The 17,720-nt window shown below is 49.8% G+C and overlaps 1 protein-coding gene across 1 annotated transcript; it reads right to left on the bottom strand.

Annotated features, from left to right (window-relative positions):
* Positions 1 to 12,786: 12,786 nt before the first annotated feature.
* On the bottom strand, positions 12,787 to 17,383 carry LOC122690382 (melanoma-associated antigen 9-like). Its single transcript, XM_043897401.1, has 4 exons — positions 17,090 to 17,383; positions 16,094 to 16,217; positions 13,930 to 14,022; positions 12,787 to 13,643 (listed from the first exon to the last, which is right to left on the bottom strand). The coding sequence occupies exons 1-4, from the start codon at positions 17,156 to 17,158 to the stop codon at positions 12,787 to 12,789; spliced, it is 1,143 nt and encodes a 380-aa protein (XP_043753336.1). The 5' UTR covers positions 17,159 to 17,383.
* Positions 17,384 to 17,720: the final 337 nt, after the last annotated feature.

Below are 17,720 nucleotides of genomic sequence, written 5' to 3'. Positions count from 1 at the left end.
CCGGCCTCCATGCTCAGCTCCCACAGCCCTGCAGGTGGGTTCCCTTCTCTCTGAGCAAAGGACCTAGCAGTCCTCCACAAGGGCAGGCTCAGGCCTTTCCTGCCAGGCTCACTCAGGGGCCTCTCAAACTCAGCCCCATCTCCCCGAACCGCAAGGTGCTGCGGTTGGGGCGAGGGCGGGGGGTTGTTTCCTAGTCCTGCTCCGGGTCCTCCTTCACTGTCTGATGGAGTCTGGGCCTCTCCTCTGCCCACCTAAAGCCTCCTGACCCCTCAATCCAGACCTTTAGCTGGTCCAAATGGAGAGGTTGCCCTCAGGGGGGCGGCACCTGGAGCCACACACCCAGGCTCCAGGGTAACAGCAGGGGCAGAGAAGTGGCCACTGGGTTCTGGGGTGCAGGGACCGACTCTCCCTCAGGGTCTCCACCTAATGTCCCTGCAGAGCCTGGGTGGCCCCTCTTCATCCAGATAGGCCACTCCTCACACCAGGACCCCAGCCTCTCTAAGTTGGGACACAGCACATTTGCTCCTCTCACTTGGAGGTGTCCCAGACCTGGAGGCAGGGGCGGGTTTCTCTGGGGTTGCTTCTATTCTGGGGCCCGGGGCCCCCAAGTCTTCCCTCAGCATCCTCACTTTCACTTTGGTCCCATGTAACCCTCCCCTCTGCCCACCTGAGTGCCCACCCCTATCCCAGGCTCCCAGTCTCTCTGGGATACAGATGAGGAAGACAGCACAGCCTGCCATGTGCTTATCTCACCCCATGGCCTCCCACAGCTGAGGCCAGGGCCAGTTTCTCTGGGACATTCCACTCTCACCCACATTCTGGAGTCCAGGGTCCCCTCAGTGCACCCTCAGGGTCCTCACTTTCAGTCCCAGTAGTCCCTAGACTTCTCATCTGCCCACCTGAGCCCCCATTCCCACCCCCATTGCACCAAGTCCCAGTCTGGCTGAGACCTAATGGGAAACTCAGGACACCCTGCCATGTGCTCCTCTTCCTGGGGGCTCCCAGGCCTGACGGCAGGGGTGAGCTTCCTCTGGGATGCCCCACTTTCCTACTGCCCCACTTTTCTGGGCCCCAAGAGCCCTACACTCCTCCCTCTGCTCCTCATGTTGGCTCCCTTCAGGACCTGGGCTCCTCCCTCTGCCCACTTGAATTTTCTGCCCTGAGACCCAGGCCCTCCCCCTCCGGTCCCCATTCCAACGAGCCCACTAGGGGCCTCCCAGGGAGGATGCAGATCCTGTGGGGGTCTTAGTCCTCCCTCAGGCTCCTCCCCTGACCCCCCATAGGGCCAGCTTCCTCTCTGTCGGACTGGACCCTTCTCCCAGACCCAGGCCCACACTTTCTCAGACCTCTGAGGCAGACAGAAGTCGGGTGACATCACATGGGGACCCGCGACTTCGGGACTTCCAGGGCTGAGCTGGGAGTGGAGCTGGATTCTCTGGACCCCCTGGGAAGATGCCCCCTCCCCAGAACCCACTCCTGAGGGTCCTCACTTGGGAGTCCTTGAGGAAATGCTGCTGCAATGGACTCCCTCCGGGTCAGGTCTGCGCCTCTGTCCAGCTGCACCCTGAGCACAGAGTGACTCTGCATCCCAGACTGGAAGCTGGGTGGGGGCGCAGCACCCCTGACTGCGGAGGAGGGTCCCAGAGGAAGCACACCTTCCAGTGTTGCCTCTCTGCTGGCAGTCAGACTTAGTTTGTTCTAAGATTCCTTCTCTGAGGAAGAGGTTGAGCAGTGGGGTCTGCGGAGGTCTTTTGAATCAACTTTTCTAACTTTTTATAGTTCAGAGCACTGATTTTCACTCTCTTAATCCACAGTCAGAGTCAGAAATACATATTTACATCTTGCCAAATTTCAGGAAAGAACATCCACTCTTATGCTGCCTGATTCACTCTGATGCTCAATGCTATTCTCTTATTTCTAGTGCGATCTTTATCTGCTATTTAAAGCGTACATTTCGGAAAGACCAGTTCTCACCCTAAGGTGAGGTGATTTCAAGTGGTTATTAGCACAGACACTGCTGGCTCAATCATTCCATTCTTCGTGCTGTCCTGATCTTACCCTGTAGTTTCTGGCATCTGTGGCCTGAGACACAGTCTCCCAATTTACACAATGAAATATGGGCAGAAGCTTAAACTTTCCTGTTACCCATCCTGTCACCTGCTTCTATGCAGGCTATAGCTATATAGATATAAATACAATTTATTTCTTTCACTCTCCCTTCTTAGTTTCTCAGGATTTCTTTTGGGAACAGAAGACAGAAGCGCGCTTGTCCTTTTGGTAGATAAATTTATAGCACTAATCCTGTAAGTCTATAAAAAATGAGAATTGATATTGTCACAGAATTCTGTTTCCCATCATTGGATATGTTCTACTGATCTATTTATTTGGGAACTCTTGAACCTGAGTCTACCAGTAAGCTTGTGTAATGCCTCCATAAAGATCTTGTCTACATACTTGTTAGGATTTTTTTAAGATAACTTTTGCAATTTATTGGTTCTAAAATGAGGCATTTTCTATTTCCTGTTCTACATATCTATTGTTCTGGCAGGGCAAAGCACTTGCTTTGGCTATGGTAATATTCCGCCCCTATTTTTCTGAACTCTCTTATTCATTTGACTATTCCAAGGGCTCATTTCTTTGAATTTGCTAGATAGATGATCATTTTGTAATATGGAATATTAATTTTTCAGTATGCATTTATATTGTATAATATAAAGATATTATATTTATATAGCTCTGCCTTTCTGTTTCAGGGCAGCTTCAAAATTTAAAAGGGATAGATAACATACTTCTAGGACTTGTCCCTAGGAAGAACGCTTCTAACATTTCACATTGCTGTATGTTTATACATGTGTATATATGTATACATATACATGATTTATGTATGCTGTATGTTTATATATGCGTGTGCACATACATATATGTGTATATATGGCTATGTATTTATAGTTATTTTAAGTTGCTAATTTATTAAAATCAAATGTATTTTAACAACACTGCATTGTACTCTCTGCCCCATGTTTAAGGGTTTGGACATGTCCTTTTGCTTTGTCTATCCCTCATCTACTTTTTGTGGATATAGATGATTTTCTATTTATCATTTGTCCTTCCTCCACGCTTATATGTGGTTGACTATTGCTTTCACTGTTCATTTGCTTTTTCCAATAAGATTTCCCTTCAATTTTCATAGTCGTAGTTGTGGCCTGTTCTTTTCAACTTTGAGAAGTCCTGTTAAAATTTCTTGTAAAATTGTTTTTTTCCTTTCAGCATTTTAAAAGCAAGGTGTTCTCCCTGTGGCCTGCAGCATGTCTTCTGAGAAGTCAGCTGATAGCCTAATTGAATTTCTCTTGTAGGTAACTTACTGCATTTCTCTTGCTGCTGAAATATTCCCTCTTTATCTTTTATTTTGGGCATTTTAATTACAATGTGTGTTGAAGTGGTCCTATGGGGGTTGGTCCTGCTTGGGATTCTAGATGGTTCCTGAAACTGGAATTATGTTTCCTTTCCCAGGATATGTAACTTTTAAGGTATTGTTTCTTCCACTATATTATCTAATCATTTCTCTCTCTCTCTTCTCTTTCTAGGACCCATATAATGCAAAGGTGAGAGTGTTTAATGTTGCTGTCTCAGAGGTCTCTTAAACTGTCCTCATCTTGAAAACTTCTTTTATCTGTTCAACTTCAGTGATTTCCCCTACTCACTCTTCAAGATTTCTGACCTGTTCCTCCGTATCATCTAATATACTCTTGATATTATTAGTGTACCTTTAATTTCAGCTGTGGCATTCTTCAGCTCTGTTTGGTTCTTTGCTTTGTTTTCTCAGTTTCATTAAACTTCTCACTTCAGTTCAGGTCATTCAGTTGTGTCTGACTCTTTGCAACCCCGGGGACTGCAGCACGCCATGCTTCTCTGTCCATCACCAACTTCTGGAGCTTTCTCAAACTCATGTCTATTGATTCAGTGATGCCATCCAACCATCTCATACCCTTCTCCTCCCACCTTCAATCTTTCCCAGCATCAAGGTCTTTTCAAGTGAGTCAGTCCTTTGCATCAGGTGGCCAAAGGATTTGAATTTCAGCTTATCATCAGTCCTTCCAATGAATATTCAGGACAGATTTCCTTTAAGATAGACTGGTTGGATCTCCTTGCAGTTCAAGGGACTCTCAAGTGTCTTCTCCAACACCACAGTACAAAAGCATCAATTCTTTAGTGCTCAGCTTTTTTTATAGTCCAACTCTCTCATCCATACATGACTATAGGAGAAACCTTAGCTTTGACTAGATCTTTGTTGGCAAAGTAATGTCTCTGCTTTTTAATATGCTGTCTAGGTTGATCACAGCTTTCCTTTCAAGGGGCAAGCCTCTTAATTTCATGGCTGCAGTCACCATCTGCAGTGATTTTGGAGCCCAGAAAAATACGTCTGTCACTGTTTCCAATGTTTCCCCATCTATTTGCCTTGAAGTGCTTGGACCGAAAGCCATGATCTTAGTTTTCTGAATGTTGAGTTTTAAGCTGAATTTGTCATTCTCCTCTTTCACTTTCATCAAGAGGCTCTTTATTTCTTCTTCGCTTTCTGCCATAAGGGCTGTGTCAACTATATATCTGTGGTTGTCCCAGCAATCTTGATTTTAGCTTGTGCTTCATTCAGCCTGGAATTTCTGATGATGTGCTCTGCATAGAATTTAAATAAGCAGGGTTACAATACACAGCCTTGATGTACTCCTTTTCCTATTTGCAACCAGTTTGTCGTTCCATGTCCAGCTCTAACTGTTGCTTCTTGACCTGCATACAGATTTCTCAGGAGGCAGTAAGGTGGTCTGGTATTCCCATCTCTTGAAGAATTTCCCACAGTTTGTTGTGATCCACACAGTCAAATGCTTTAGTGTAGTCAATAAAGCAGAAATAGATGTTTTTCTGGAATTTTCCTGCTTTTCTGATGCTCCACTGGATGCTGGCAATTTGATCCTTGGTTCTCTGCCTTTTCTAAATCCAGATTCAACATCTGGAAGTTCATGGTTCACGTACTGTTGGAGGCTGGTTTGGAGAATTTTGAGCATTACTTTGCTAGTGTGTGAGATGACTGCAATTGTTTGAACATTCTTTGGCATTGCCTTTCTTTGGGATTGGAATGAAAACTGACATTTTCAAGTCCTGTGGCCACTGCTGAGGTTTCCAAATTTGCTGGCATATGGAGTGCAGCACTTTCACAGCATCATCTTTTAGGATTTGAAATAGCTCAACTGGAATTCCATCACCTTCACTAGCTTTGTTCATAGTGATGCTTCCTAAGGCCCACTTCACTTTGCATTCTGGGATGTCTGGCTCTAGGTGAGTGATCACACCATCGTGGTTATCTGGGTCATTAAAATGTTTTTTGTATAGTTTTTCTGTGTATTCTTGCCACCTCTTCTTAATCTCTTCTGCTTCTGTTAGGTCCATACTGTTTCTGTCCTTTGTTGTGCCCATCTTTGCATGAAATGTTCCCCTGGTATCTCTACTTACCTTGAAGAGAACTCTAGTCTTTCCCATTCTATTGTTTTCCTCTATTTCTTGGCATTGATCCCTGAGGAAGGCTTTCTTGTCTCTCCTTGTTATTCTTTGGAACTTTGCATTCAAATGAGCATATCTTTTCTTTTCTCCTTTGCCTTTTGCTTCTTTTCTCAGCTATTTATGAGGCCTCCTCAGACAACCATTTGGTCTTTTTGCGTTTCTTTTTCTTGGGGAATGTCTTGATCACTGTCTCCTTTGCAATGTCACAAATCTCCGTCCACAGTTCTTCAGGCACTTTGTCTGTCAGATCTAATCCCTTGGATCTATTTGTCACTTCCACTGTACAATCATGAGGGATTTGGTTTAGGTCATACCTGAATGGTCTGGTGGTTTTCCCTGCTTTCACTATGTAACTTCTCACTATGTACATCTATTTTTCTCTCAAATTCTTTCAGCATCTTTGTGGTCATTACCTTGAACTCTTTATTTGGTAATTTGTTTTCTCCATTCACTTAGTTTTTCTCCTGGGGTTTTATCTCATTCATTCAATAGGAACATATTCTTCTGTCCCCTCATTTTTCCTAATTAGCTATTTTTATTTCTATATCTTTGGCAGATTGGTTTTATTTCTTGATCTTGGAGTAGTGGTCTTTGGAAGGAGACAATCTATGTATCCCAGCAGTCCCCTGCTCTCTTGTCACCAGAGATATATGCTCTAGTGTTGCCACCGTGGAAACTGCGTGGTCCCCTCTCTTGAGGCAGGCTGACTGGTGTGGGCAGCTTGGTAGGCATGGCTGACCCCTGGTCTGCTTGGTTGCCAGGCCTTGCCTTGTGCGGAGGCTGATGATCACCGGTGGGTGTGGTTGGGTCAGGAGGTGTCTGGCTGCTGAGACCTGGGTGGTCCCAGGTCTAGTCCCGGCCCACTGGCAAGTGGAGCAGTGTTCTGGGGTGGATGGTACACAGCCAAGAGTTCTCAGATCTAGTGCTAGCCTGCTGCTGTGTGGGGCTCACTCCTGACACAGCTGGTTTCAGGGTCCAGGGTGTCCTGAATCAAGACTCCTACTTCTTGTCTGGAAATCCAGCTCCTATGGGGTTACAGGTCTGCTGGTGGCCTGCTAGTGGGTGGGCTAGGACCTGACATAGCAGGCTGTAGGGCTACAGTGGACCTGGGGCTGCTTCCTTCTCATTGTTGGGTGCAGCCCAATCCTGGCTACCCTGGCTACAGAGCGTGTGTTCCTGGAATGGACGCCAGTCATCTGGTAAGCAGAGCTGGTGCCAGTGTTTCTGACTGCCAGTCTTGGGTTTGCTGAAGTTGGTGTCAGCCCACTGGTGGATGGGGCAGGGCTTGAATCTCTGGCTGCAGAGCTGAGGGTCCCCGGGCTTGTGGAGGCACACTGGTGGGTGGAGCACCATCCTGGGCACCCTGGTGTCAGAGCCGGGTCCTGCATAGGTGGGGGACTCTGAGGGTCCTAATGCAAATGGCCTGCTGGTGGGTGGGGCTCTGGCCATGCTCACCTATATGTTTGGTCTGAGTCTTCCCAGTACTAATGCCAACAAGCTGCCTGGTGGAGGTAAGACGTCTTGCTAATAAGTGAAAGGGAAGATTTCAAACTGGCACTTGCCAGCACCCATGTCCTTTGGTAGAATGAGCACCCTCAAGTGGCTGTCACCAGTAGCTCTGCTCCAGGGTGAGCTCCATTTACGTACTGCCTTTCCAGGAGCTCTCTGAGATGAACAGGTGGGTCTCATGCAGGGTCTTTCAAATTATTGCGTCCACACAGAATCTTGGAGTGGGTGAGATTTTCTGTATGTACTTGAAGGGGAGTCTCTAGCTGCTAAAACAGTCTGGCTCTCCTGAGAGTAAGCCCCACTTCCCTTCAAAGCCAAATGTTTTGTGGGCATGTTGTCCCAGTGCATGACCTACAGGCTAGGTGCCCAATGTGGGGCTCAGACCCCTCACTTCCTGGGAAGAACATCTGCAGTGGTGATTATCCTACCGTTTGTGCATTGCCCACCCAGGGTACAACTCTTGATTATACCATGAATCTGCCCAGCTTACCCATCCTGAAGTGGTTGTCTTTCCATACTATATATATATGTGTGTGTGTGTGTGTGTATGTATATAAATATAAATATATAATTCTATACATATTAAATTATCTATATATTTTATATATAAAATTATATTATTTTCATCACAGACTACTACTGAATCTTCAGTGTCATACTGTTCTTCAAGAACACCATTGAGCTCCTATTGGTGAGTTGATCAGAATATCACACTTCCATTCTTGAAGGAGGAGAGGTCTATCTTTGCTGAAACAGATAGGTACACATTCTAGATGTGGGTTTCACTTTCCTGCTTGCAGCACCTTGTCTGATGCCACTATTTGAGGGTTCACAGAATGCAGGACTGAGTGACACAGAATATTTCACAAAACCATCCTGGACCAAGAGGCCCTCTAATAGCATGCCAGAGGCTTAGAGGGCAAGTGGCCATGAGATCCAAAGTCGCTATCTCAGCCCCCACCTTCCAGAAGCTTCTGGTCTTCTGGAGCAGTGGGATGACCTCTACAAAGCACACGTGATATACACACTGGGATCACCCTCCAGGGACCAGACACACTCCATATCTGTCATCTTTAGTTCCCCCACAAACTAAGATACATGGTCCTTGAACTAGGGGGTAGAGTGACCCCATTGATCACCACTCCCACTGATCCATGACCCTACCTACCATCACCCCCACTGACCCACAGAGAACTTGTACTTCCGGTCTCCCAAGAGTAGGTTCTATACTTGCACAGCAGGACTGTCCACATTAGCCACGTCTAGCTATTTACCTTTGACTTCACACTACGTTAAGGTAGAAGGCCAGGCCCTGGGACACACTAAGCACATTTGAGTTCACAATTCCCAGCCTCATGTGGTTACTGGTTAAGCCCTATTGACGGTGGTGACACATGACAGGCTGTTCCCAAAGCAAGAAGGTTCCCCCAGGAGACACGATAGCAGTCCTACTGACCTATGAGCCATGGTTCCAACCTGGGCACTTTGGGCTCCTCCTGCTAGGGGACCAGCACACACAGAGAACTGTCCCCATCCTGGCAGGCAGAGATGACCTTGATCCTAAGGAGTGTGCGGGCTACCTTGGCACAGGAGGAACAGCGAGGAAACATCTCTAACAGCCAGGTGATGTGTCTTGGGTTCCTGCCCCATTTCAGTGGTGAATTGACAAGTCCAAGAGCAAGGGTCTGAGAAGGGCATCGGGCCCAGAGCTTCAGAACCCTGAGGGACAAAGTCTGTATTACCTCACCAGGGAAGCCACTGGAAATGGCTGAGGTCCTGGCTGAGAGAACAGGGGATTTAGAACGGATCTTGGGCAAGAGAGTGACCATCAGTTGTGGTGCAGCCGCTGCTGCAACTGTGAGGGCCTGGCGTTTGTTCAGTCTTTCTCTCTGAGCTTCTTCAGGAGAGGAGACCAAGCAGAATCTTCAAAGAACTGTGCTCAGACGAGGTGAACTCTCCAGATGAAGGGAGTGTATGTCAGTGCTGGGAGGGGTGGATTATAGTGGATGCCATGGTACCACCCAGATCTCCTCTTTGTGACTAGCCCACTCATTTGCCCAGGGCCACCGGTATTGGTGGATGAGGACTGAGAGCAAAAGTCTTCTCTAGAATTGCCCTCCACTGAAGGGAACTTCCTCCCTGCAGGCAGCATGTTGTGAGAGACTACTCACGGGATCAATTTGGGGAGGATACAGTGGCCTGACCCCCTCACCTTGATTATGTTGATCTCTGCAAGGTCTCTCTTTTGATGTCTGCTTCCTGAAAATTACTATGACCACCGTGCTCTGAAATGGCACCAGAAGTGAACAACAGAATGAAATGCAAGGTAGACACAGAGACTTAGCCTTTGGAAGTTGAAATCATGGGCAGGGGGGATCCATGTGCCCTGTCAGAAGTTCCAGGAATATGACCCCCAAGTATTTGTGTTGGACTCAGTCACAAAGCCATATCTCAAGGCTTTTGTGTCCTGATGGTTATTTTGTCAAGTCAGATCATCTTCTTGACCCAGTGAATAAATGGAACAGAACTAGTAAGCATTTACCACTACTATTATGATGAAAGTATTTATGCCTCACAGAGTGAGGCAGAGGAGTATGGATGGATGGGCTCCAAGTTAGAGATTTTCAACTGGCTTCCTGTTTGCATTTCACAGGGCACAAAGAAGTAGGCTTCAGGCTGGATATCTACAAATGTTAGTATTCCCTGTGACAAGGGATAGGTTGGCTACAGTTAAGGCACTTACAATCAGCCTCCTATTTGCTCTCTGAAATGAATGAAACAGTAGAAACAGCATAAATAGCCAGTGTTTGTCTCTTATAAACACCTAAAGGTTACAGTCATGGCAAGGACAAAGAGGGGCAAAACTGTTTGAGTAAAGGATAAAGGGATCTCCACTCCCCCATCTTTTGGGACAAAGGAGACATGCGACATGTGAAAAAAGGCTTCTTGTGGGTCAAAAGTCAAGGGATAATGCCAGACCATAATGAGTCTTGCTCCTCCCAGAAACCTTCACTTCGAGATCCATCTTGGCTGAGGGGTGTGTGTATGAATGCAGGGGAGTATCCCAAGGCAGGTCAGGTGTGGAAAAAGAAACCAGATAATTGGCCTGAAGGAAGACAAAAATCCAGAAGGACTGCCTTATATAAATGACTTTTCTGACTCTTGACTGTGCTCCTGCTCACCAGGTGTGACATCCACACTCTTTCTCTCCAAGACTGCATCTCTGCCTTGCTTCTATCTCAACTAACAAACCATTTCTTTATGTGCTCTCCCACTTGTTGGGCTATGTCTCTAATAATATTGTACCTGCATTTACAGTTTCTGTCTGTCATAAATGAATTCTTCACTGGAGGCAATGATCCATGAAAAAATAGCTTTCAGGCTCTAGCCCTTGCTAGTATGGTGGCTAGGATTCCTGGCTCTCATCCAGGCTACCCAGGTTTAATTCCTGGGCAGGGGATTAAAATCTCACTTCACATAACCGCTCACTGCTGCCTCATGACATCAGTGCCACTGGAAGGAGCCCAGGTCCTCACCTTGGCCCTGCATGGACAGGCCTGGACAGAGCTTCCATCAGTCAGTCAGGCAGGAGCTTTTCCTGCTTCTTGGGAGCTCAGTCCCATGGATGTGGCACCACCTGCATCCAGAATATCTTTCCACTCCACCCCAGATATCAGGACAAATGGAATGATTTTTTCCCAAACAATGTGCTACTCTTATTTATAGGGAACATTTTTTTTTCTGTCTTTCTATTTAAATTGGTGCATTGATCATGTAATTTATTCCCAAACTGTTGTAGGTTTACCTAGGATCCCATGTTCCCTGCAGGCAGCTTCCAGGAAGCAGAAGGAGAAGAGATGTGAACAAGGACCTGGAGTCTCTCCCCTGCCCTGAAACATACTCGGTGCTCAACAGACAGCAGCCGGTAGGAATAGCTTGTGATGAAGACAATTCCCTTTGTGTGTTGAGGAGTTTCTGAGAAAGCCAGATGAGCATTGAATCTCCAACTGTTTCTAGTCACTACTCTGTATTGGCACTTTCAAATGCAAGATCTGATTTAGTCTCCAAGGCTCTCATGAATGTCAGGGATGGGTCCCCCGACTCCCTCCAGTGTTCTTTCTGCCCTTCCCTCTGAAGTGATGCCAGTGCCCCACAGTCTCAGTGGGCTGAGGATGTGCCCCTTCTTCCTGATGCCATTACACAGTCTCCCCCTGGGAGTTCCGGCTGCCTCCACACAATGGAACTTGCCTGAGCACCTGCACAGGTGCCCGTAGGCTCCCCGACAGCCATGACCTTCATGAGGGGCAGGCATCAGAAAAGCGACAGTGAGGGGACAAGGACAGTGGGAGTTTTCTTGATAAAATCCAGCTAGGATATGCACAATGCACCACCCTTCACCTCCAAGGAGCATTCTGAGGTGTGTGAATTCAAATTCAGTACAGATTTTGCCACTGTGGTTTCCATAACCCCTCCTCATCTATGGCTTTAGGATCTGCCCACCTAGAAAAGCTAATCCATTAGTTTAAGTACACAGCCACCAGTTTCAAAAAAGACAGTCTTAAAATCCTACCAAGAGTTTGGGGGTGCTTACCAAGATTTCTTCAACTGTATTCTCCAAGACTTGAGTAGATTGTGCAGCAAACCAAAGTCCACTCACCCCTCCCCATTTTGACAACTTTTGGTGTACTTAGATCAAGCAGCATAAACAAGTGTCTAACTGTTCCTGACCATAGTGTAACTTCCCTTCCTGCCCCAAGAAATTTATCTAGGACAGAAGAGGATCTTCTAATGTGTATGTCCCATTTCAGATTTTCTTCTCACCCATAAGACACTGTGTATAGCTCTGGCTGCTGCCACCGCCCAGGTTCATTACCATCACCTCTCACAGAATGAACCCAGCTTCCCAAAGTCCCAAAACGCCCTGGCTCAGGCACCAACACTCGAGTGCTCCTCCTGGACCCTCACCGCCCTGCCCCAGGTTGCCTTGTTCTGTGAAACTAGGGGACATCTCTCTACCTTCTTCATGTGACTGCAGCTCTTAAATCATTGCTCTAGGTGTTGGGGAGTCCTGCTTTTCCTAGTGTCCCAACTGCTAACGCAGGGCCTTCCACAGAGCACAGGCTCCATGAAGGTCTGTGGAATAAATGAGCCAGAGCAGGGCACTTATTAAGTCAGATCAGGTGTTTTGTACTTTCTTAAATAATAACTTGAAAAAATCCAATTGAACAGAGATAGTTTAGCTGTATAAAAGTACATACAAGGAACATAGAGGAACTTACCTCAAATATATTTAATTTCTCAATTCTTACTAAGTAATATCATATTTCCAAAATAGTTATATTCCCATTCCATGGAATCTTGACCAGGGTTACAAAATAAAATCAAAGAGTTCACAATCACTTTTACAAAACAGCAAACTTTTTTTCTTGAACTGGGTGAGCACAAACACACTGTGATCAACGTTATTGACATAGACACTGAAGCTTATTAAGCCTTCTATTAAAACAAATAACATTTGAAAAATTCCTAAAGGAAACAGAAGTGAATCTCCATGTCATTGTAAAGAACATGATCCCAAAGATGCAGCACAGCATTTCCCCCAACTGGCCCAGGCCCTCACGACAGAGAAGGCAGAAGGAAGGATCAGCCTCCCTTCCTTCCTTCAGGACAAGCTGCTGGATGTGGGTCTGGCTGCTGCTCTGGCTCAGGGCCCCTCTTCCTCCTCCCTTACACCTCTGTACACTGGGATGGGAAGAACCCGGGACCCCTTCCATTGACCCTGTGCAGGTAGTCCTTGACTTGCTGCTTGCTGGTCTCTGCATAGGCCCTGGTACCCCACAGGAACTCATAGTGAGCAGGGTGGCTGTGAGGCACCTGACAGTACTGCAGGTACCCCGCCTGCACCCATATTTGGGTCAGCAGCTCCTTGGGCTCCCCATAGACGTAGTGCTGCATCCCAGCAAATGCCCCCATTCTGCTGAGTTCTCCCCAGACTTTCTCCTCACAGACCCAGTCCCCTGCTAGGAGAGTCAGGGTCAGGGCGGAAACCAGTAGGCCAGCCTTTGGCATACTCTGCCCATCCCTCTGCATGTCACTGAGCGTGAGGCGGCCCAGGGTGGGGATCATGACATAGATGTGCTCTCTATGGTCCACCTCTTTCATATCCAGGCCAAAGACCAACTGCAGGCACTGTGTGGCTTTATGAAAGACCACAGGGAAGTGGGCCTGGTTATCCCTGAGGACTGTATTCAGCATTTCAGTCTGGAAAATCGGCTCCTTGGTGCCATACTTGAGGAACACGATCTCGACTAGATCAGCCACCATCACATTCAGAGTCTGCTTGAGAAAGATCTCTGCATCTACGGTGGCAGAGGAAGATGAGATTGGAGGGGAGGTGGCCAGAGGGGTTGAGGCATCCTCCGCCTCCACCCCCAGGAGCTGCGCCTCCACTGGGCCCTGGGCCTGGATTTGGCCCTGAAGGTGTTCCTCAGGAGTGCAAAACTCATTCATCGGGACCACAGGCATGACGGATGGGGTCTTGTGCCCAGTGGGAGTGTGGCATGGGGGAAATGGAGACCACTGACCTGGGAAAGAGAGAGTGTAAATGGTCCTAGTTGTGAAACACGCCATGGGTGGCTCTGACTGAGGCCACTTTACTGGTCTTCCTTGAGGGCTGCTCTTGGGCGTTACAGGGGTGCTCCCCCTTGGTAGTCAGTCCCCTGTCAACTGAGGAAGAGAAATTTTGGCCCAGGGTGCAGCCAGTACAGCCCAAGGTTCTGGGGCTGACAAGGTGGGGGGATTAAGGCATTTTGAGGTCCCCTCTGTTCTGGGATGGGGAGCCCCTGTGCACAATCAGGGCACCCACCTCACCTTGTCTCCCAGCACTGCCTGGACATCCTCTGCTCCCTGACCTCAGGACATGGGCCTCAGACCTCCGCGTTTGCCTCCTGTTTCCTGGAGCCCCTGTGAGACAAATGGAGGGGGCACCTCGGGGGGAGACTGTGGCACAGACCTAGGCCTTCTGTGCTGGTAGGAGGGGTTGACTCTGTGAAGTCCCCACAGATCTGGGGTGGGTAGTCCCATTGGGGCTCACGTGTAGTGCTCACTTTTCCACCAGCATGTCCTGGACCTTCCCCTTTGGGGACCTGCAGGGAAATTCAGAACAAGACCCAAATCTGGACAGAAAGTGCTGAGGGGCCCCACATGTGGCCGCACCTGCCTAGGGCATCCCGCAGGTCCTAGGCTGGGGAGATGCTCGGTCCTCACCTCTCCTCACGTCCTACTTGGCCTCCAAGCACTGAACACAGGGGCGGGCATCTGCTCAGTCCTTCCTCGGGATCCAGGGAGTCCACCCTCTGCAGAACTGAAGCCTCCACCCTCCACCCAAACACCTCATCTTAAGGCCCCTAAGACAGAGGTGAATAAACTGCTCACCCTGCTCTGGGACCTCCATGACCCCACAAGAGCAAGGATCCCTCCCTGCCTTGGAGTCTAACACCCTCAGTCCTTCCTCGCGTGGAGCCTAGATTCCAGGCAGGACCCGCGATTGTCCCGTCTGCCATGTTGAAACCCCGCCACTTTCACCAGGTCCCCAGGCTCTCTGAGATCTGGATGTCAGGAAATCTTGCTCATGGTTGTCCTTCCCGGGGATTACCAGAGTCCCCTCTATTCTGGGGTCAGGCTCCCCTCCTCCCTCAGTGTCCTCACCTTGACTCCCGGTAGGACCCGGGCTCTGTCCTCTCCCTACCTGAGGCCTGGCTCCTCACACCAGGTCCCCGGTCTCTCTGAGACCCACATGTCAGGAAGTCAGACAGGCCTAGAGTGCTCTTCTCACCCCAAGGGCTTCCAGGGCCAACTACAGGGGCGGGGATCTGTGGGGTTCTGTCGGTCCTCCCGCAGGGACCCCTCAGTCTTCCTTCAGGCACCTCAACTTGCCTCCAGTCGGGACCTGGGATTCTTGCCTCTCCCGAGCTGAAGCCCCGCCCCTTATACCAGGGCCCCAGTCTCTCCAAGACCCGGGTGTCAGGAAGTCAGACCATGCCTGTTTTGCTCATTCTACCCCACAGTCACCCTGGACTGATAACAGAGATGGGCTACTTTGAGGCCTCCTCTGATTGCGGTCCACGGTACCCTAGTCCTCCCTCAGGGTCCTCAACTTGACACACCACAGGACCTGGGAATCAGCCCACCTGAGTCCCTGCCCCATGCAAAGTTCCCAGTCTCAGACCTGGATGTCAGGAAGCCTGCCCCCTGTTTCAGGACCCCAGACTAAGACCCAGATACAGGGAAGTGAGACCACACATGTTGGGTTCATCCTACCCCAGGGCCACCAAGGACCGACAGCAGCAAAAGGCTTCTCTGAGGTCTCCTCTGATTAGGTTCCAGCGTCCTTTCAGTCCTGCCTCAAGATCCTCAACTTTGACAACCTGCTGGTGCTGGAATTCTTCCCTCTGCCCACCTGAGGCTGCTCCCCCATACCAGATCCCCAGTCTCACTGATACCGAGATGTCAGGAAATATGGTATGTATTCATTTAGCCCAAGTCCTCCCAGAGCCCACTCAGTAGTGGGGTCCAGCGTCCCCACAATCCTCCCTCAGGGTCCTCACCCAGACTCCCAGTGTCAGGAGTGCCACAAGTTACTGATGCTTCCCTTCTGATGGAAGAGAAGGGAAAACTCATTCTGCCAATACAGCTACTCAATGTGACCACACACTCACTGAAGAGCCATGCAGGAAGAGGCCCGGGGCACACCACACACACCCGAGTTGCTGACTCATGCCAGAAAATGGCCTTCCACAAAGTGTGTCGTGTTTCCACTCCACCAACCACAGGCAAGGGTGTCATGTCCTCACACCCTGGCTGGCCCCAAGCATCATCATTTGGTTGAACCTTTGCCCGCCTGCTGGGTGACAAAGGGTCACACTCTTCACTGGGTCTGGCTTGGTTACAAGGGACCTGGTTGGCCCCTGGGGCTTGGCCATCACTGTGTCTCAGCCAACTCAACCCCTTCCTCCTGGGTGCCTCAGAATCTCACCTGTGTGGGTGGAATCCCAGAGCAAGAAGTGGCTGCAAGCACTCCTACCACTCAAAGCAGAGGGTGCCTGCTTGGTGGCCAGAGGAGAAAACACTCTTCTGCCTGCTTGACTGGGCGTCTTCACCTGCATGAGGACCAGAGGAACAGGGAGAAAGTCACCAGTGACAATACAGCCATCTTGGACAACAAGCCACCACGGTCTTCTCCTTGGCAGAGGCCTCAGACCATGGGGTTCCAGGAGGGCCCAACCGATGAGAAACATACCTGCAGGTTCCCTCAGGGTGGGTTCTGCTCATCACAACAGCTGGACTGTCCTCACGCGGCTGGGACAGGGACCGCACGATGCCTCAGCCCGCAGCACAGAAACTATCCCCCAGGAGTGATGGTGATTTATAGCCCAGGAGACCCTTCCCAAAGAACAAGAGAAAATGACTCCTCCCCTCACACTGCCACTCCGGAAGGATCTGGGGGCCCCATAGTCAGTGTGCCGCCCTCCATGGACTCGTGGTTGGTCCCCACCAGGAGGGGAACTATTGACAAGCAACTGAGCCTTGCTTGTCAGGGTCAGGCTTGGGTAGGGGTGACTCACAGGGGGTAGGTGGGGCTAGTGTGAGGTCATAGTCCAGGGGCATGGTAGGAGGCTGGAGGGCAGGTCTGCTGGCATCTTCCCATGTATGTTCCAGGGCATTGCCGGGACGCACACGTGGAAGGAAAGTGGGCTGGGACTGTGGCCGTGGAGGGGGCCAGAACGTCTGACTTGGCTCCCTGGCAGGCACTCCTGGAAACCCCCACCTGGAGGTACCCGTGACGCACGAGGTACCCTCCCACCTTTCTGCAAGCAGAGTGAGTTGCGGGTGCTTTGGGATGACTGGGCGGTGGCTACCAGTCAGGACTGTGGTCCACCACCGGGACCGAGACCTCTGACAGCACTGGCTGACCTCAGCCCACAAACACTGACACCCGTCATTTCCGGTGCATATGGCTTCCCTTACTCACGTAGGCACACAGGTATGCAGGCACACAGTTACGTTGACACACACGTAGCACGTATGAACAAAGGCGCATTCCTTCGCCGGCCCTGTCTGCTAGGAGACAAACTAAGATCCATCACGCTCTGAGGCGCTTAGAAGGTCAGGCCGGGAGGAGCCTCGAGAAAGGCGGCCTGGAGCACGATCAGGAGCAAGACCCGGAAGTGAGGGAGGAGGCTCGAGGAGCAGGGCTAGGAGTCTGGGGCTGAAGTGTGGGAAAGACCTGGGTGAGGAGAAGCTTCTAGAGAAGGGGATGGGGCAGGGCGGGGCTGGGACTGGAAGGGGCTTGGGGTGTGGCAAGGCGGGGCTGGGCTGGGTGGGGCCAAGGTGGAGCCACCTGAGGTGGGGAGGGGCTGACAGGGATGGAGCTGTGGGCCCGGGGAACCCATGGGGAGTAGGACTGTTCAGCTTCATGGTGGAGGCCAGACTGTATCCTTTTCAGCCCTTGCCATAGGCGTCCAGTCCATGAGACTCGGCGAGAGTCAAAGTGACCATGACCCAGTGTCCTCAGTGACTGCATCTGAGCTTCAGAGTGGACCCCAGGGGCCAGGGAAGCAGGGAGAGGGGCGGCTTCTGGGCAGAGTTCCCCATCTCTGGAC

Source organism: Cervus elaphus, chromosome X, assembly GCF_910594005.1.
Source record: "Cervus elaphus chromosome X, mCerEla1.1, whole genome shotgun sequence".
Taxonomy (NCBI): domain Eukaryota; kingdom Metazoa; phylum Chordata; class Mammalia; order Artiodactyla; family Cervidae; genus Cervus; species Cervus elaphus.
This window is presented reverse-complemented; position numbering and strand designations above follow the sequence as displayed.

Excerpts from the sequence above, each read along its gene's own strand:
- LOC122690382 (XM_043897401.1), bottom strand. The coding sequence starts at position 17,158 with ATGCGCCTTTGTTCATACGTGCTACGTGTGTGTCAACGTAACTGTGTG. Across the intron at positions 14,023-16,093 it reads CTGGGATTCCACCCACACAG|GGGCTCCAGGAAACAGGAGG; the intron begins GTGAGATTCTGA and ends TTTGTCTCACAG. Across the intron at positions 13,644-13,929 it reads AGGCAGTGCTGGGAGACAAG|GTCAGTGGTCTCCATTTCCC; the intron begins GTGAGGTGGGTG and ends TCTCTTTCCCAG.